The sequence below is a fragment of the Euprymna scolopes genome, chromosome 19 (genome assembly GCF_053919585.1).
Source record: "Euprymna scolopes isolate OS-2025 chromosome 19, ASM5391958v1, whole genome shotgun sequence".
Lineage (NCBI taxonomy): Eukaryota > Metazoa > Mollusca > Cephalopoda > Sepiida > Sepiolidae > Euprymna > Euprymna scolopes.
The window spans coordinates 88,348,344-88,369,755 of NC_136500.1; the positions used below are offsets into that span (position 1 = coordinate 88,348,344).

Here is a 21,412-nt window from a genome sequence, read left to right on the forward strand (position 1 = left end):
CTATCGAAAGTTTTAGGTGGACAGAAAACATACATACATTTAAACAGACAGGTGACATTATATATATATATATATATATATATATATATATACACAAACACTCTACATCGCCCTGGAAAATAGAGTAACCTAAGAAATTTGAATAACTAACACATGAAATAGACTAGTACTCTATTAACTAATTTACTATCCTAGTAAGTATAAATAGGTGGGCACAGCAAACAGGTCTTAAAGAGATATTTCACTCTTAGTGATTATCAAAGTTTTATTACAGCACCATTTGTGATATGTTTCGCGCAACGTCTGACTAAACTGAAACCTTTGCTTCTTGGTCAATCTCAATATCCGTGATGTAATGCATTATGTCGACTGACATCTCTTAATTTTATTCTACTTTGACCGATTTAACCTCATATCTAACCTTCGGGTCTTCATGTTATATTTCATGAAAATTGTTTTATTTCCCAAACTTCGTGTCACTTAAGATCTGCACTTAGTTCAACCTTTGTCAAAATTAACACTAGCTGATGTAATCGCTATCCGACATAGGGCTATCCATTACGGATATAACTATTATAACTATTTTTGACCAGACCATCAATTGAAATGAATGGCTCTCGTCTTCAGGAGGCCTCAAGTTTTGACAGGCTTCTGGGCTTGACAATTACTCCTGATCTTAAATGGAACACATACATCAAATCTGTTGCCAGGGCCGCTGGAAAAATGGATCGATTTTTCTATCGATCCAGTAGATATCTCACTGCTGATGCAATTCTCTATCTATATAAGAGCCAGATACGTCCAAGTATGGAATACTGTTGCCACATCTGGGCAGGAGCTGCTAGAAAGAACTTGTCCTGCCTTGATAGTTCAAAATAGACTTCGTAGCCTCGTAGGAGATGTCCTTTTCCCTTCCCTGCAACCTCTATCTCACAGAAGAGATGTTGCGAGCTTGTCTCTGATGTATCGTTATTTTCATGGAAAATGTTTGACTAATTTTTATTTTGGAAAAAATAAAATTTAGAAAGCTATTCTTAACAAGAGGAGGAGGCCTTTGTTAACTCTTAAATTTAAAGTTTAAGTTTGAGTTATATCCCTTGACTCCAATAAAGGCTCAAAAGTGGCCGTGGAGTGATTTCACGGATAGTTTTTTTTTTTTTTTAGGGGGTAGGGTTAAACCAAAATACTCGATGAATTTGAATGTACAGGGTGGGCCAAAAGTCACCAACCCATTTTAAATAACATTTTTTTATTTTTAATTATCTTTAGTTATATTTTTATTTTAACAGTTATATGCATGAAATTATAGTATCATAAAACAAAGGCGGTAAACTTTATTTTACCTTAGTAAGCTGTATTGTTAAATGTGAAAAATAATATCCTGCAAATGCCTTCCATTTTCTTCTTCATTACCTCTGCCATAAGCTTTTTCCGAAGTTTCCGGCCTCATTTCTCTGGTGATTTTTTTCCCCCCCTTAGTTCTATTAAATATTGGGGCTTGTTGACAAAAATCTTTTCCTTTAGATATTCCTGCAATAGGTGCATCTCTCACGTTGAAATGTCTATAATAGGCTCTTTGGGTTTGAATTATTGAACCTTGATTTTTGATAGTAAAAATGGTACAATTTTGTTACGTTGAACGATACTGCATTTTTCCATAAACTATTTTCAGGATCTGAAAAAATAAAAACATTAAGAAATTAAAAAATACTTAATAATAAGAGTTATTAAAATTGGTCAGTTACCTTTGGCCCACGCCGTAGTAACTATTTTTAACCGAACACGTCAGTACATAAATATTTTTGCTATTTTGTTTTTCTTTTCATAAGCGTGACACTGAAATCATCAAATGATGTAGTGAGCCATTGTCCTTCAGACCGGATCTGCAACCACTGGGATATAACGCTATGATTAAAGAAATAACAAACAAAAAAATAACGTTCTCACTTCGAGCAAATCCTAGACATAATACGATTTATTTATTTTGGTCTAATAATAATCCTACTATAATCTCTCGTCCAATTTTGGGGGCTATTATCTTTCTTTTCTTTTTATTGTTGTTGCTTCCAAATCTGGGGAAAAAGACAATTGTCAGGTATTTTTTATTCACTTCGTTATATAAACCTTTTTTGTTTTAATTTTTATATACTAGCTGATCCATGTCCTGGCGTTGCCCGGGAAAGTATATGAACTCGAGAAATTCCATGCCCAACCTTGAAATATTCAGTGCAAAAAAAACATTATTTCAGCACGATCTATAAACCGCAGAAGCATCTTCATTATATATTATACTAGTGGGGGTGCCCGGCATTGCCTGTTTGCTTGGAAGTGTAAAGGAGAGGAAAAAAGTTTTGGTAGGAACGTAGGCTCAAACCCGAAGCCTTGACATGAAGAAAAGGGGGGAAAAAACTGGCATCTTACCCACTCGACTACAACAGGAGAAGAATGAAAACCGTTTTAATTTAACGATTTAATGAGGTCATCACGCCATAGAGGGAATGAAATCATGCACTTAACTTTTGCTGCGAGGCACTTTTTTTGGTTGGAGAAAAACCAGCTTCCCATAAAAAGGGGAGTTAGTAATTGTCTGATATAAGGGGTTTCTCTCACACTGATGAAACCTCACTGCTTTTCTGGACGATTAGCAGAGAGTTTGTTTAAGCTACGGATTCAGTTTTGCTTTTATACTGAAAAGCCAAAGAAACACTTGTAGACCAAGAAATATTGCGAAAATAGCGTGTAAAAGTCGTTTAAATAAAAGATAGACACGACTCCCTTCGTAAATCGTGGATATTATTATTTAGACAGTATATAAAAAGTTTTAAGAATGAATAACCACCCTGAACACTCCCAAGAAAAAAGCCTTTGCCGAACATACACAAAAAATCCACACACACACACACACACACACACACACACACACACACACACACACACACACACACATTTTGCGTTATATATATATATATAGATAGAAGATAAGTTATAGTCCCTACTAGCCAAGCTTTTTTATTTTTTCTTGGTCCCCCTTGAAAATTTACCTTTGTCCATTCCATTCGTCCGTCCACAATAACTACGCCTTGGAATTTTTAAAAATTTTACACAAACATTAAACATGATAGGAGTAAAAATTGTAACGAAACAGATTTTCCGAGAAAACTCTGGTTGCTCCCCTAGTGGTGCCTTTCAGGGTAAAATGGGTAAAATTGACACGTTTGTGCTTATAAAAGAAATTGATGCCTTGAATATTTATACAACTTTTCACAGAGTTTTAACTAACTGATTTCTATATAATTTTGTTTGTCTATACTTCACGATAACTCTTGGGTGTGCCCCAGGGGCTCTGTTAGTGCTAATAAAAACACTCAATTTTGGGGACTATTTTACTATATTTGTCCAAAATTTTCTGTGCATGTCTATTTAGCAGTGTTGCATGGTGCTGAACTCAAATTTTGATATGTTAAGGCCTTGGGGGGCTAAATGGGAAGGGGGGAACAATGATGAACTTAATGATTTCTTTTTTTTCATAGTACAGAACTCAAATGTACATATGTTAAGGCCTAAAACTGCACCGTTTGTTCATTTTCACCAGGATTTGTACGTCCCTTGGGGACTTTTGGGGCTAAATGGGGGGGGGGGGAATACTGAACTTTTTCATGCCTCGTTCACTGTGCACGCATAGGGGACCATGCATGCTTCACTTGTTTTTTTTTTTTTTTTTTTTCTTTTAAATATTGGGTCACCATTTATTAAGGCAAAGAGTTACTCAAAGATAAAGATTAATTAGATGGAATGATTGTAATCCAAACTTTTAGGAATTATGGGAGTACTAACGTTTGTTAATGCTCTGTTATATTTGTAGTGACCAGCTAAATCAAGTCGCTCGTCACGTAATCGAAAGAATCTATTCGGCCAGAAATTATTCATTCCAGGAACAATTTAATTTTATTGCCCAGGCAGTTCTGTCAGTACGTAGAAACGCAGCTTTAATGCATCTATGTTACACACAAATCCATGGGACTATATTTTTATCTATTCGCGTATGTAGACAATGAACAGGTTAGAACGTTCTAGAAATCCAATGTAAAAGGGCTAACGTGCAAAAAAAAATTTAAAAAAGTCTAAACAGCGATTGTCGCTAACCGTAATTATCACTCACGTCTAATTCCCACCGAAGGATGTTAAAACTGCATCGCTGAGAATACAAACTGCAATGGATAAATTACTCAATCATTTACTAATGACGTTCATGCAAACAACAAAGACGAATATTTTTCCTCGCAAAATTTTTACTCTCCTGGTAGTTTTCATTCCCGGAGTTTTCTTCATAAAATATATTGACCATAACGATTTCCTCAGTCACGAAAGACTTCCAGCAAATACCCTTACAATAACACAGATATTGTTTTTTTTTTACTTGGATTATAATTCTGAACTTTTGTCTTATAAAATGTACATTTCCCACCTTTATTTATGGACTATATATATATTTTTATATATTTCATTCTCGTAGATCACAAATATTCAAGAATGACTATAACTTGCACATCTCCCATAGACAAAACTAAATTATTTCTGCTTAAATAAAATTCATTATTTTATTTAACCATTATTTTATTTGTACCCGAGTTTTTTATATTTACTTATGCCCCTTTTTTTTTCTTGTTAGGGAAAGGTGTTTCGACTTGTGCTCCCGTTACTGTCATGAATTCGGAGACCGGTCGATACCCCTTCTCCCTACGTATTTATTCAACTTAGAATAAAACAAAAATGATTTTTTAAGTATAGCTTTTAAATTTAGAATATTTTTCAATTAAAATATTTTTGTAATAGTGACTGCCTTAAGAAGGAAAAGGTCGCTTATGTATTTATTTTAATGTTGTGACACATATAACGGGAACTCAGAACAGGGATGATAATGACATTTATATACATTGTTACACAGAACGAGACGTCGTTTGTATAACGGCGTAAACTGCGGCGACGGTGACGGTTCTATTTAGTTCAATTATTAACAGGAGACATATTAACGCGAGAAGAGAGATGTGGAATACAGTTCTTTTACATCAGAGGGGGGCATTACTGATGATGGAGGAGGGCACATTACTTGAATGCGGAGTTATACAAAGTTCGTTAACAGAGATGATGATAGACAAAGCACATTTACCTTTCAGTTGTAATGACGACACGAAGACAAACAGCTACAAAATATAGATGGCAATTCTTTTATTCATCAGCCGGCTGATTGATGACTCAGGAATTCAAGCTTGTATGGCTGCACGGTCTGCTCTCCTCTGCTTTGCCTTTAAGGGCATCAGCTTCACTAAGTCACTGTCCGACTCTCGTCTCTAACTCTATCACTGTCTGTGATTCTTTATCTAACTCCGAACCCTGTCTCAATATATTGAGAATATCTCTTTATGACGTCAGATGCCTGCTGTTCCACGTGGATTTTACATATGTCTGTCCAAACACGCTTTTGGCAAACAAAGAATTCCCAGTTTTAATTGTTCAATATCTAATCTATTTTTAATCATTATTTATAAACTCGTATTGTCCACTCTTTTAACTGACATATTTAATATCCAGTTATTTCTTAAAGGATGGACAATAGCTCTATCTCTGACATAAATAATATTTAGTTACTAGACCACCCGTGACCCGTTGGGTCAGTACGTTATATTAGCTATGGAATTCATGTATGAGCGTGACACTTGTGGCATAAAGAAAATAGTTTTTTTTTACATAACAGAAGCATTTCTATGAAAGTATATTAAAATGAAAAAAGAATATAGATAGATTTCTATGAGTCGTTCTGTTTATTATAATTGTTATTTTTTTTTAAATTACAGTTACTGAATTATAAGTGGTTGGTCATACTTATAGGTAAATATGCACTGAACAGGTATCATAATCCTTATTATAGTTAAATTCAAATTTTGATATATCATCTTTTAAATGAAATTGTTAGTTGAAAGTACAGAATAATAAAAAAAACACTCTCCACATGTTAATAATGGCTTTTTAAATAGAAAATGAAAATAAAATGTAACTTTTTTCATTTAATTTAAGCAAACATTCAGTACCCATTGTGTAAAATATTTAATTTGTATGTTAATAATAAGGTCAATAAAATTAAGACAATTCTTTTCTATTTACATTTTTTGTACAATTAATTTTTTTTAAAGAAAACTTTTGTTATCCTTTTGCTTAATTGAGACTTCTTATCAGGTTCTAACTCTCTTATATCCAGATTAATTATATTAATCAATTTATTTTATTGAATATGTATCGCTGAAAAGCACGGGTGCTTAAGCACTTATTGTACAGAAAATAAATATTGTATTCATATGCTAATAATAAGGTCACTAAAACTAAGACAATACTTTTCTATTTACAACATTTTTTGTACAATTTGAGTGTTTTAAAAAAACTTTTATGTTTTCCTTTCGCTTAACTCTACTGAGTGCAACATATAGTTGACCATGTTGAAAGACAGGTTTGTCTAGATAAACTAAAACTTTATGTAAGGTCTGTCCTTGAGACTTATGAATAGTCATAGCAAATGCTAATTGTATAGGAAACTGGACTCTGGCAAACGGAATATTGTCACCTTCAGATAAGACCATTTTCAATCTTGGAATTAAAACGATTTCTCCTTCAAACTGTGATGCAATAATTTTAGCAACAATCAAATTATTATACAGCTCCTCTATTATTAGTCTTGTACCATTACATAAGCGTGGTGGATCAATATTCCTCATACATATGATTGGAGCTCCTTTCTTGAGTTCAAGTTTATGTGGAGGTAATCCTGATAACTCTATCGAATCAAGAAATTCTGTTGGGTAATGTGTAGCTTCTGTTCCTTCAAGAACAGAATTAAATGACAAATATTCTTTGACTTGTCCAGGAAATTTTTCAATACAATTATGATTTATTGCTCTAACTGTATCATTAAATGGTACTAATATGCAATTTTCCGCAAACATTTCTAGATTGTCAAACGAAGGATAAATGTATTCAATGCATTGGTCAACATTATCTGCACGGATTATCAAATCTTCAGGCAGTTCAATCTCACCATTTTCATTTTTTTCAAGTTTGTCTTCACCAATCTTTATAATAAATTTAGAGTATTCATCATCATCATCTTGAACTCTCATGTTTTGTTTTAAATAAAATTTCTTAAATTTACGCCACAAAAACGACTCTTTGATGCAAGCATTGTAAATGTCAGCATCATTTCCTCTTTTTATGACTGGTAGTAGTTGCCTGAAGTCACCACTGCACACCGTCAATATCCCTCCGAATGTTTCATTGTTTCCACATATATCCTTGAGAGTCCTATCGAACGTCTCTAAACTCTCCCTTCTTATCATTGGACATTCGTCCCAAATAATAAGTTTTGCTGCCCTTATCAAGTTGGCTGTTTCTGATTGTTTATCAAAATTACAAACATCATTTTCTCTTAAATTGAGAGGAAGCTTGAATCTGGAATGAGCAGTGCGACCACCAGGCATCAATGTTGCAGCAATACCTGATGATGCTACAGCCAGTGCAATTTGTCCTAAGCTCCTTACTTTTGAAAGAAGAAGTTTTATTAAGAAGGTCTTTCCTGTGCCTCCTGGAGCATCGATGAAAATCAATGAAGAAGAGTCTGTGTTTAAGCAACTGCATATAAAGTTGTAGATGATCGATTGTTCGTCATTTAATAAATGTTGATGTGTCTTTACATATGTCATTTGCTCTGCTATATTGTAACTTTGCTCATCCATTATGGCTCTATTTATGTGAATCACATTAGGTAAATTCTGAGGCAAAGGCAATCCAAAATCTTGCAGTGATTTGTCAGCAGCACAAAGTTTATCATTTATGTACCTCAACGTGTTGTTGATGGCATTTTTATTGACCATGTTCTGATTGTTGACTTGGATTTGCATTGCATTGTAGTAATCCATTGCCATGGAGTTGGAAAATCTTTCCCACAACTCAAGAGAATTTGAACATTCTGTGTTTAAAAGTATCACAATGAACAGATCCCTTATCGCTCTTGGCATTCTCGTTTTATCTGCATCCTCCATTGTTTGTATCCAGTGGTTGTCATGAAGCAGTAATCCTCTTTCTTTGCAAGCAGTTTTAAATAATGGACATATATGACCTGCTACAGTTCGCAGAGATTCAAAAGAATTATGTCCTTTTACATGGTGAAGTAGTAGCCGCAAAAAGTACAATTCACCACTATTTGGTGAGACTGTGTACATACGACCAAGAATATTTGCTTCAAAAACTCCTGGGTGGTCAACTATTCTTCTACCCATTTTTCTTCTTTGCCATTTCTTATTTTGCCACACATAGTATTTTGGGACATCCGAGTAATAGAGTGTTCTGGCAAATTCATCATTCTGGCAAATATTGAAAAACTCTGTTAGAGTTGTGCAAGAAGCATTTCTATTAAGGTCTCTGTTGCTTGTCCTTTGAATATAGATCATATGTTGATCAGGGAGATGTATCTGAAGACGAACAACTGCAGGTTCTCTAACATGAATTGGAAATCCCAGTATCATCGAAACTGCTTCTGATGGTCCAATATATCTTCCTGTCAAGTATTGCTTAATTTCGTCTTTGCTTACACTGAAAACTGCCTGATCGCTTCCCTTTAATGTATATTTAATTACATATTTAATGGATTTTACAGAAGTGCATATTTCTACATTTAAGTGACAATTAAATAACTTCAAGAGAGTCATGTTGTAAGGTACAACCCATTTGGAAGTTATAGGTTCATTTCTACCTTCTTTATAGCCTTGATGACCTCCCATTTCTGGTGACCTTCGCCTATAAATAGGGTAGGAATCATATCCACATCTTGTTTCATCACTATATGGTTTTGGGTACCTCTTTGAACAGCTCCCATTTTTCCAGCACAGAGATGTACTGTTGCAGTTTGGTCCATGTATCATATGCGTCAATACCAATTCATGTTCTTCTGGATGTTCGACTTTATTTGGTATTTCAGCTTGAACAAAATCATCATAATTCTGGGGTCTGGGTTTAGATTCTTCTTCCATCCATAGCAGGCAATGTAGGTGTGGTAAACCTCTTTTGTAATAACGCCCTCTAGTAAAAAGGTCTGCATTAGTTAAGGGGGATAACTCTATCCAGTTTTACATCGCTCCCTTTTTCTCTCTCTCACACATACACGTAACTATTTCTCGCGTACGTAACGAAAACAGAGGGAGTAGGAGTGTTGAAATCTATGAGAGTGAAAGTGAGAGGTGTTTTCTTTCACCGCCGCTGCTTCTATTAATAATGAGTGTTGTTTTTCTTGTTTGTTTACTTTTGTTTTTTAAAAGGGAGAAGTTTTTTTGAAACTGCGACAGACTTTACGAAGTTGAATGTTTTTAGCCGTTAAAAAAAAAAAAACACTATTTGATCAAATTAAATGAAATTGTTTGTATTAAAAGCGATATAAAAATTCCGGAATTGGAATAACGGATTGAAGACGTTGCTATTTACGCATGCGCAACCGGATGTTGAAAACCGGAAATCTGATTGCAAACATACAAGATCCATAGAGTTTTAGTATTATATAGATTTGCGAGAACAATGCTAATCGTTTTGCATTCCTAAGATTTCAATATCTTATCTTTTAACACTGGCATACAGGGTTCGATTCTAGCCATTTCCTAATATCATTTTCACTTATCTAGTCTGCCTTCTTACTTATGTAACATTAAGGCATTTTTTTTTTCAGAAGTGTGTATCCTGATCCAAAATGGTTTCCATACAGATTCCCAAGTACAGCAAAAATTTCTTTAGTTCGACAAGATAAAAATAAGAGAGTCGTAAACGTTGTGAGAATAACACTCAAGACGAGAACAGTAGTCCAAATAGTCAAAATAATATAATTATAAATCCACAGCTCAAAAACTTAGAAACACAGAAAAAGAGGTTATGTCCAAAAAAATTCAGTACGCCGGAAGTGGACTCTGTTTACCTAAATATGGAATGGTAGTCACTAGGCATAAAACGAAACCGTGTGGAACTACTTTTTATTTTATCATAAAATAATAATAAAAAAAATAAACTTATTTTTTACATTTCTATAAATATTTTTTTTAATATTTAAAATATATTCATATGGAAATATTTTATTTCAAAAAAGTAATTTAAACTTTCATGGTTTACATTTCTATAAATAATTTTCAAAATATTTAAAATCTGTTCATATGAAAATAATTCATAATTTTCACATAATTTTGTCATAAACAATGTATCATAAAAACAAAGTAGCTACCGTCAATTGAATTATTAAACTGAAACATGTTTTGATAAAACAATAGGTAATTAAAAACTTGCATACATTATTTACTAGTCTGGGTGCTTGGCGTTGACCGGGCGAGCAAAAAAAAAAAAAAAAAAAAAGTGGTAGTAGGCAGGCAGGCTCGAACCCGTGACGCGAAGGCGGACAAAAAAGTAAAGGAAAACCTGACGTCTTACCCATACTTCATGACGCGATCGGAAGTGTAAAGCGTTCAAATTTAATGTAGTCAATCAAAAAGATGATTTACAGAAATGGTCGTTTTTAATGTGGGGGGAAAAGCAGCTCCCCCCAAAAGGGAGGCACTCTGACAGTATCCAAATAAATAGTAATTGTCTCAGTATGAAGGGTTTCCCTTACATTGCTCAAGGACCAATTACAGAGCAGATACTACCTGGGCGAAGGCCGGTAGTTGGCGATTGCATTCGATTAGTTTCGCTTTATTTATACGAAAAAGATAAACAAACACTCGAAACGAGGAAATTCGATTAAAAAAAGAAAAGAAAAGATAGACAATGTCCGTTTGTGAATTCGATATTACGATCGAAAACTTCTCCGGAAATCTAACCGACGTGAGAACCCCCACCAAAAAAGCCTTTCGTGGATATGTGCAAACGCTTGCGCCCATTTTGCCTTTTATATATTAGATGTAATTCTGCGATTTAACACTTGTGATAAACATAAATATATTATTTCAGAAAGACACCATTTGTAGTGTTTTTAGTTTTAAAAAAAATCTGATCTTATATATACGTATTTTATATATTTTAAAATATTTGTTTTAATTTTTTTTTCCCAGGCGATAAATAGCATCAAAGAAAGAATGAACTGAATGATCCAGTCCAGCAAAACGAGGTCCACTATGCTGCAACCTGTAACAAAGGTAGTTTTCATCCGTAAGCCAAAGTGTCGCGTTGAGCAAAAGATCTCTCTTGATGAACAGCTCGAAGAAAGAAATTCTATTGACAACGTAAAGATAAAGTGCCAAAAATCGAGATGCAAACTTTTCCCGCTGGCAGTAACATCTATCGATAATCACGAGAGTTACGAGAAAGCCAAAGGAGATAATTCCCCTCCCACACAGGATCGAAACACATTGTTTCCTCCCGTTCGTCTACACGATCAGCCAATGTTGCTAAAGACATATTTCCGTGGATCTCTCGACCAGACGCGATCACGCCTTGCTTTAAAAAAAAATTTTAGGAAATCCGCAGAAAAATTACTGATCTTGAAGGCGAAACATGGCCAAGTTGCTGACGCCAAAAGTCAAAGGAATTGTAAGAAAATGAAAATTCTCGAGGGAGATTATTCTGATGAAGAACAGATACATATTAAACTGAAAAGGAAAAAATTGGATATTTTTTCACATCCTCTTCCTTTGAATTTGCTCTTTCCGCATTTACCAAAAAATGGCGATGCGGCTCAGGTGGGGTTACCAATTACTGGTAATTGCTTCTCTGATTATTTTGAAAAGGAAATGGCTGAAAAGTTGGGTAGGAAATGGTTTCAAACAGAATCGCAGAAAGAACCGAATACTGTAAATAGCCAGAAAAAAATTAAGAGCAACGAATCTCATTACGTTCTACCTCCCATTAAAAACTCCCAAAACACCCCTGCGTTGAACTGGTTCAACGGGGCCGTGCATTATCCTTACAGACGCAACCTTTTACTCGACTGGTACACATACGACGTCTGTTGCCCCTTGCCTATTCAATCATGGCCCCCGTCGAAAGAGAAAAATGACATTGAAATTGTCGGCACCCAATTCGTGGCGCAGGGTCCGGAAAGAAATCCGAATGTACAGTCTTATATTTTTAATCCGCCGTGCGATAAGAGTCGAGATAGAACGCTGAAAGATTTCGATGGTATCAGTCTTGTACAATGCTTTGATGAATCCCGGCATAAGCCGTCATTCTTTAACAAAGTTTACGCGGGGCGTGAGCTGAATGGAAAGCTCCCCAGCTATCGACTGTCACGTGATTCTTTTCTACAAGAGACAGATGCGAATCGGAATAAGATACAAAACTTTACAAAGAGGGGAGTAAAAACGAAGCGGTTACCTCCCCTTCCAGTTGACAGGGATTTGGAAAAGATGAACTTAAAACAAGTAACGAAGAAATTTTCAGCAAGGGATTATTTTAAACAGCAGAAACATATCCAGATCACGCCACAGTAAGTACTTATCAACTTATGTATATAGTTCTGCATCTACGCATATTTATTGGCATATATATATATATATTAGTTGTTTTTTTGTTTTTTTTGGAAAATTATGACGAAAATCCGAAAATAAAAGCGTATTATTTATATTTTGTTTACAGAAAGTTTTAAATAAGTCATTTGTACCATCGGTTTCAAACACAATGATTAGGGGCCATTTTAGATACCCATATCAAGCTCTCTTTAGCCAATATTCATCTCCATAAATATTTTGGATCTTGAAAAGTAACTACACTGTTAGTGTAGTTACTTTTCAAGATCCAAATATTTATTTTTCATGCAAAATTAGCGTTTTCAGCATGCTAAAATTTCGGTATATATATTTTTATAGATCTGTTTCGTTATGCAGAAACAATCGGTTATTATTATGTCAATATCGACTCTTGTCTTAAGATGTTAAAAATTTTCTTGAGTTAGTTATTTCTAACACTTTTTGTTGTTCATAGAAAAGAACAATTTTTTTGTAGCAGAACAACCTTCCGTTTTTTGGACGAAGTCAATTAAAAACCAACAAATTATATTCAATTATAATTACACATTACTTGGGTGTCTATTCTTTTTAACGTGGTATATTTAAATATATATATATATATATATATATATATATATATATATATATATATATATATATATATACAAGGTGTCCACAAAGTCTGGCTACATTATGCAGGCAGACTTTGTGGGCACCGTGTAGATTATGCAGGCAGACTTTGTGGGCACCGTGTAGATTATGCAGGCAGACTTTGTGGGCACCGTGTAGATTATGCAGGCAGACTTTGTGGGCACCGTGTAGATTATGCAGGCAGACTTTGTGGGCACCGTGTAGATTATGCAGGCAGACTTTGTGGGCACCGTGTAGATTATGCAGGCAGACTTTGTGGGCACCGTGTAGATTATGCAGGCAGACTTTGTGGGCACCGTGTAGATTATGTAGCCAGACTTTGTGGGCACCATGGAGATTATGCAGGCAGACTTTGTGGGCACCGTGTAGATTATGCAGGCAGACTTTGTGGACACCCTGTATATATATAAATGTAATTCTTGGTTCGTTCATTATTAATAGTCTAAATAACCACTGGACCAATTGCTTCGACATCTTAGTATACTATGTTTACTGTACCCATGCATGTTTTTATATATCTCTTTTTAATTATAACATTATACTTAATTTTTCTTTAATAACTAGGTGTTTTTTTTTTGTTTTTGTTTTTTTTGTACCAATGTTGTCATTTTTTTTGGGGGGGGACATATATTAATCACCACATGCCGTCACGTGACATCACTTAAAGGAACTTTTTTTGTCTCACCACGACAGGCCGTGGTCTCGCTTAATGTAAACAGAATTTGTTTACAATATGGGTAAATTTAAAAATAGATTTAATCGCGTGATTATTGATAATGTAACCATGTGATTAAAATTTAATTTAAATTAACCACATGTGGTCGCTTTCCTCTCAAATATTCATCGTAAAATGGTAGGTATGGGCAAAATGAATGCTGATGCTCAAAATGTATAAACATTTTGACCCCTCCCTTTACTTAAAAATTCACCAAAATGTCAGGTCAGGGAATTAATCCATTTTAATGAAAATTTCAGTATTTATCAAATAATGATCGCAGAATATAATGAACTAATTTTTATTTAAATCTTAGTGGAAATATATTATTTTGTTTAAACAAAAAATACCTTCACTAAAGTTATGGTTTTCAGTAGTAAATAAAAAAACGCAAGAATTTATTTTTGCTTTTTTTATATAAATAAAGCATCGTAATTTGTAAAAATAAAAAAATAATTTTTACAGGAACATTACGAAAAAAAAACCCTGAAGTCCGTATTAATGAATTTAGTATAACTCGAACAAAAATGAATTTCTCGAACTACCGATATTATCATTGAATTAAGCATTTTTTATTTAATGTTTTCACAAAAAAAAATAATAGCAAAAATATTTCTACTTTTTGTTTTTTTTAAATTACAGATTTCGCATAATTCTTATATGCAAGATTTTAATTTCCTTGCTCGCAAGTATGTGAAACTTTGGGCGTAACATCATTTTTTATAATATTGGCCAATAATTAAAAAAAAAATTAATTTAAAAACAGGAACATAGAAAAATAATTAAATCAAAAAATGGTGAAATTTATACAAACATTTACAACAGAAATGTACGGATACCCGTCTTGGTAAAAAACAACAAATAAAAAAAAAAACAAAAAAAAACAGCACCCCCTCCTTCCTTTTAATTACATGTCATTCTCAGACAACTTTTCGACTCTCAGATTTTGGGCCTGTGTATATTCCGTATTTCCAAAAGTACGATTTGTTGCGCTTATGCAAACGGCAAAAACACTCGGTTGTGGGGCTAATTCAGCTATTTTTAGCACAAGCAAGGTGTTTTTATTTTTATTTAATTCACTAATTATCTTTGAAATAGACTCAGAAAACTAATATTTATCTCTAAAAAGATTTTTACAATGAATTTATTTAACTTCAAAATTTAGCTGAATTGGTAGGTGTATCAGAATTTTTGACACCCCTAACACGAAACTGCGAATAAAATATAAAAAAACTCGCAATTTCTCTTTTAAAAGTTGGTTGTTTATTTTATGTATGGAATATACTTCCAAAATAAACTAATAATGTTGTTCAAAAATAATAGAAATATTATTTTTTATTTTTTAAAAACCATTGTTTACAAAGTGCCTGCGCGCGTTCATGCAGCCATGTTTTTTACGTAATGAAATCAACTGAATTTTACGAGTTATTTTTTTTTTTCAATTTTTAAACTTTAAAAATCTATCAAAATTTTTCGATTGGTTAAATTTTTACGATATTTTCAGGGTCAATGTGAAATTTTATGCTGTTTCCAATAAACTGAATATAATATTTTAGACAAACGTTTTTTTTAAATTCCCCCCCCCCATTTTGAAATGTCTATTCAAATTTTAATAATTAATTTACTCACCAAATTGAAGATAAAAAATCATTAAATAATATATTGTAAATTAAAACAGTGTTTTTTTGGGAAATTTACCTGTAAAGTCCAAAGGGTAAAACCTTTTTTTTTTTTTTTTTAAACCACGTTGATTTTTTTTTTTTTTTTTTTTTTTTAATTGGAACCTTATGTTTTGCTTATATTTTGCAGTAAGTATTGGACGCTGGCGACAATTTTTTTTCTATTTCATTCAATTTTTTTTTTTTTTTTTAAATCACTCGATAAAGAAGAATTAAAATATATTAAATCAAAAATTTATGTATTTCTTTGAGAAACGATAAAAAAATTCCTCGACATTTTTTTTTTTTTTTTAGGGCAAAAACTTAGAAGTAACATTTGACTAGTTTTCACATATGGGGACACATATTTCTTCACATACAAGACTAGACGGCTAACGCGAACGTGTGGTTTTTACTTCCTTCTGTCCATCCATTGTTCTAAACAAAAACAAACACTACTTCCGGTGTTTCGTAAGAACGTAAAAATGCTTACGTAATGGTGGCTTTTTTCAAATAGCCGTTTAAAAAATTCTTTTATTTAAAAAATAAATGGAATTTAAAATATAAATATGGATAAATGCTTAACAGTGAAGAATGGTAGTACATATTAAATAGTATTTTTTATAGGTAAGTTATTTTTTGGAATTTATATCGATTTTTATAATGGAAGTATGTAAAATTTCGTTTTTCTTTTTTTAAAGAAAACCGACTTATGAAACAAATACTGCATAATTTGCTATTAAACCTGTTTTTTTTTTTTTAAATTTGGTCTTTGCTCCTTTTAATTGAAAAAAATAGTGTTTGAATTACATTTTTCAAGTAGTTATAAGCTTGAAAAGATAGGAGGTCGAATTATTAAATTTTATTTCACACATTCTTAAGATCGGTTTCTGACACTGCTACTGAATTGGTAAGCTCGGTGTGAAAACATTTTTCATAACTTTTTTTTACGTGCACAAATATTGTTTTCCTTTGGGAAATTAAGTTTAGTCCTTAATCTTTCAAATACAATCAAAAAGTTGTCAGAAACCTACAAAAAAAAATTATGATAAATCGGCTTTCAAAACTAGGTCCCCCTATTCTTATTCGTTTATTTTTGCCCGTACCTAAAAAATGGATATTAGCAGCAAATCGACCATTGTGGATCATCTTTTTACTATTCAGGAAATTAAAGATTCAATTAGATTCCTATTTCAGTCACCTAAATTATTTAGTGTGAAATGAGTTTAGGAATTTATATCCAAACCTAAATATTATTTTTACTTAAAAAAATAACATTAATACACTAAGTTAGGTAAAATTTGCATAGAATGCCCTGCTTTACGGTTGTTGTAAAAATGGAACGGAAATTTAAATTTCGTTCCCTTTTAAATTCGGAATATTTTTACATTACGTCCAACTCATCGTTCACATTCGACATGCCAATTTTTATAGGTTTTCGTGTATGTTGACAAGGTTAGGGGTGTCTATTCTGAGAGCCGTTCTTAACATGGGTAGATTGGAGTGTTTATTCATTGTAAACGTACCTGACAATATAAATGTCGACATTTCCAATGTGAACGGTATGTTGGCCTTATGTAAAATAAAATAACAAAAAGATATACCAAACTGACGTTTTTCGTTTAAAAATGGAATTATTTCCCTTTCGTTAATAACTTCTTTTAAAAAATATTTTGTGTTTTTATAAAGTACAATTGTTGAATGTTATTCTTTTGATTATATTCGTTTGGGGGGCGCAATTAAAAAAAAAGATTAAAACGGAACAAAATTTAAGTTTCCGTTCCATTTTTACAACAACCGTAAGACAGCGCATACTCAGCAAGTTTTATCGTAAGTTATAACATCTAGAGCTACTTACATTATACTAGAAACCGAGCAACCCATAAAAATCTGGTAGCTGAGTGTTAAATCTGCTTAAAATATTGGAAAAAGACAAATAGAACCTCTCCCAAATATACTGGCAATAATTTGGTTTCGTCCTTCCAATTGATTTACTAGGATTTGCATTAGAAGCTGAGCACTTATTAAAATTATTTAATTGTTGAATTTTTTTCATTTTGGTTAAATTTGTTAGTTTGCAATCGCTGATAGCCCATTCAAGATATTGAACAAAAACGAAATTAAAAAGAATGGTACTCATGCAGAATTTGACCCGCCCCCTCGGATTGCAATCATGGTTAGGGCTCGATCGGCAATAACCGGATTCACCCGAGCGTTGTTCAAATGTTGAAACACTAAATCAACATTTTATTTATTTTTTTGCATAATTAATGATGTATTTTTTCTGTTTATTTTCTTAACATCTGTTGACAAAAAAATAACTTGTACATTTACTTGAAAAAAAACTCAAACTTTTCTCTACTTTCACCTAACTATTTATAACGTTCATATAAAGCATTCATCTGTTCTTTTTATAATAAAAATTCCGTTTTCAAAAAGAAACGTTTACTGTTAACTTTCTTTAAAAGGAAAAAAAAGGTGCAAGTTTTCCTGAAAAAAAACAAAACAAAAAAAATTTCACCTAACAATTTATGGTAAAAAATTAATCTTTTTTTTGGGGGGGGGGAAACAACTTTTATTGATAAAAATAATTGCAAAAAATAATAAAGTAAATAAACAATACAAAATGCAATTTTGCTTGAGGAATGCGTTCCATTTTAACAAACTGAGCCACAGCAACGCGTGGCCAGGTACAGCTATGTATGTATATATATATATATATATATTAGTGGCAGGACGTTCAGCGTTACCTTGTCGTAAAACACGCTTAAATATATTTTAATTTACCCGGATTTGGTATTTATTATTAGAGTCGATTATTTTATACTATATTGTGCCCAATATATAGTGATGAGTTAAAAAAAAATGTATATGATTCGAGTGCCATCAGCAAGAACCGAAACCAAAACATAAAATATAGTTTTGTGTTTAAAACTGTCTACAAAATAATCAAAGGTAATCAAAGACTGAAGTTTATTTGTACTCGATATGTTTCAACTGTGAAAAAAAGTGAAATTTATTAAATACAAGCTGATTTCCATGACAACAATGGTTTTGATAGGCAAAATGCAAGCAAGAGCGTTCGATCGGTCAGCAGAGTTATACATATATATGTATGTATCTATAGATGTATCCAGTGTGTGTATATATATATATATATATATATATATATATATATATATATATATATAGATAGTCCGTACGACAGTCAAGACTTTTTGACATCCGAATACCTAAGCTCGATTTGTTTACACAAAGAGGATCGCTTAATACGCTAATGGTATATCGTGTATCACTTCCCAATATGCTCAACTCAAGATAAGGAGCATTATAGTCATCCACATACCGTACTGTTTTGCTGTATCACAGCTCATCAGTGCGAACACTATTTTTATTGAGGTATATATTTAGAAACAATTTTTAGTACGTGTCATAGATCATTAATTGGTTCAAAATTCCTGTAAATAATATACATACTGTTCATAACCTTGTATTCAAAAAGCAAGATAGCTGCCTAACAATGAGAACAAAAATCTCGCTTCCTCACTGGTTCAATGATTGCATCTTTAGTGTTTTTAATGTGTTTCTGCTTCAGTGTTTCTTATACAAAAGAACTCTGATGCGCTGCATAGATGAAAGATCCTAGAAATACATGTCGATTCCTGGTTGCGAAACGATCGTCAAGTGTACTGAACTTTTTGGAAATTTGAAAGAATAAAATAGAAATGTAGATCTGATCACCGAATTTAGCGTGTTACTGTTCACACTTGTTCGAACATGTTTTCCCTCACATATACACGCCCACATGTACGCACGCACATACGCATGTACGCACAGACATGTACACATATTCACGTACACGTATATACACTCACATTCACGTGCATACACACACACACACGCTAACGTACACACATGTACGCACATGGGAAACGTCACTTCCCCTGAAAGGAATTCTAGATATGCGCAGTCAGAACACTCAACCCGATATAAAAGTCCATAACACCATTCAACTTCCTCTTTCTTCCCTTTTCGCCTGGGTTCGTCAACGAGGCAAGTTCGGCGTCCATAGCTCTTGGCTTGAAGACTTTTCCACGTGGACGACCGCTATCATGAACGCACGCTTTTGCTGAGGCCAACACTCCCTTTCAATTTCCCTTTCTACATGCAGGACGGCTATTTTTCGTCCTTAACTTCATTCCTTTTCCACGCATGTAGTCGTCAACGCCTGAATGAACACGTGTTACACCTAAACCATTTAATTTTGACAGTAAATAAACGACACGTTTATTTTATTCAGCAATTGAGTTTTGTTTCCTTCATTCCATTCGTTTCATTATTTTCTTTTGTAGCGAGTTAAGGTATTTATATCCTGGTCCGCAACACACGCGCGCGCACACACACACACACACACATATATATATATATATATATATATATATATATATATATATAAAATTAATGACTTTTAATCCATGGATTTTCAAATAATTCTATTCATATCTATTCCTGGTTATTTATATTAGGTTGGTGCAAAAAAAAAATATATCGTTTTTTCAAATATGTTACTTTAAATGTGATTTCTGAATTAATTCATTGATATATATATATATATATATATATATATATATATATATAGCCATATTATATATCATTTTGAAGCGTGTTATTCGTTACTGTTCTCAACCTCTTCTTCATTCATTTTTTTTTGTAGGCTTTTCGACAGCATAGACAAAATTAAAATCCGCACGATTTTCTTGTTCCAGTTCAAACTAGGCCGAAAAGCTACTGAGATAGCTTGTGATATCAATGATGCGTTTGGCCTTGGAGCCACTAACAAACGTGTGGCACAACGATGGTTCAAGAATTACGCAATGGTGACGAGACCCTCGAAGATAGAGACGGTCACGGTTGGTCGACAGTGGTTGATAACGAACATCTAAAAGCCTTAATTGAAGCCGATCCTCGCAAAACCATACGAGAAGTTGCTGTGGAACTCGAGGTCAACCACTCAACAGTCGTTCGCCATTTAAAAAAAGTTGGATAAATATGTGCCGCATGAACTGAACGATAATAAAAACAATTGTCCTTGTGAGGTGTCCTCTATGCTCCTTCTGCGCAACAAAAACGACCCATTTCTCGAGCAGATTGAGACGCATGATTAAAACTGGATCCTCTACAACAACCGGCAACGTTTGGCACAGTGGTTGGATGCCGGAGAAGCTCCACAACACTTCCTGAAGCCGAAATTACACCAGACTAAGGTTATGGTGACTGTTCGATAGTCTGCGGCCGGTCTCATCCATCATAGCTTCTTGAATCCGAGTGAAATGATTACAGTGAAGAAGTACTGCCGACAAATTGACGAAATGCACGCTCCAACGTATATGCCTGAGATTGGTCTATATGAAGGGACCAATTCTTCTCCATGACAATGCTCGATTGCATGTTGCTCAACTGACCCTGCAGAAGCTGAATGAATTAAGCTATGAGATTCTATATCATCCACCATACTCACTGGAACTCTCGCCCACCCACTATCACTTTTTGAAGCATCTCGACAACTTCCTGCGTGAAAAATGTTTCAAAAGCCGAGCTGATGCCGAATCGTCCTTCAATGACTTAATTCCAGAACTCCGGATTTCTATGCTCATGGGATAAATAAACTTGTTCCTTGTTGGCAAAAATGTGTCGATTCTTATGGTATTATTTCGATTAATAAAGTTTATTATGAAAGGAGTTAGAGATTATTTTTTTTTTTTGAAGTTGAACGTCAAAACACGACATTTTTGCACCAACCTAATATAAATGCAAAACGATCGTAATTTTTTTTTGAATTTTGGAAAGAAAAAAATTAAATCAAGCGTAGTCAC

The 21,412-nt window shown here is 33.4% G+C and overlaps 1 protein-coding gene across 1 annotated transcript in view; it reads left to right on the forward strand.

The window, feature by feature from the left end:
* The window catches only part of LOC145239827 (uncharacterized), a 215,880-nt gene that overhangs the window by 47,437 nt on the left and 147,031 nt on the right, over positions 1 to 21,412 (forward strand). The window contains exon 2 of the mRNA XM_080103362.1: positions 11,124 to 12,496. Within this exon, the coding sequence (XP_079959488.1) occupies positions 11,157 to 12,496 (1,340 nt within the window). The 5' untranslated portion in view covers positions 11,124 to 11,156. The remainder of the gene's footprint in view (positions 1 to 11,123; positions 12,497 to 21,412) is intronic.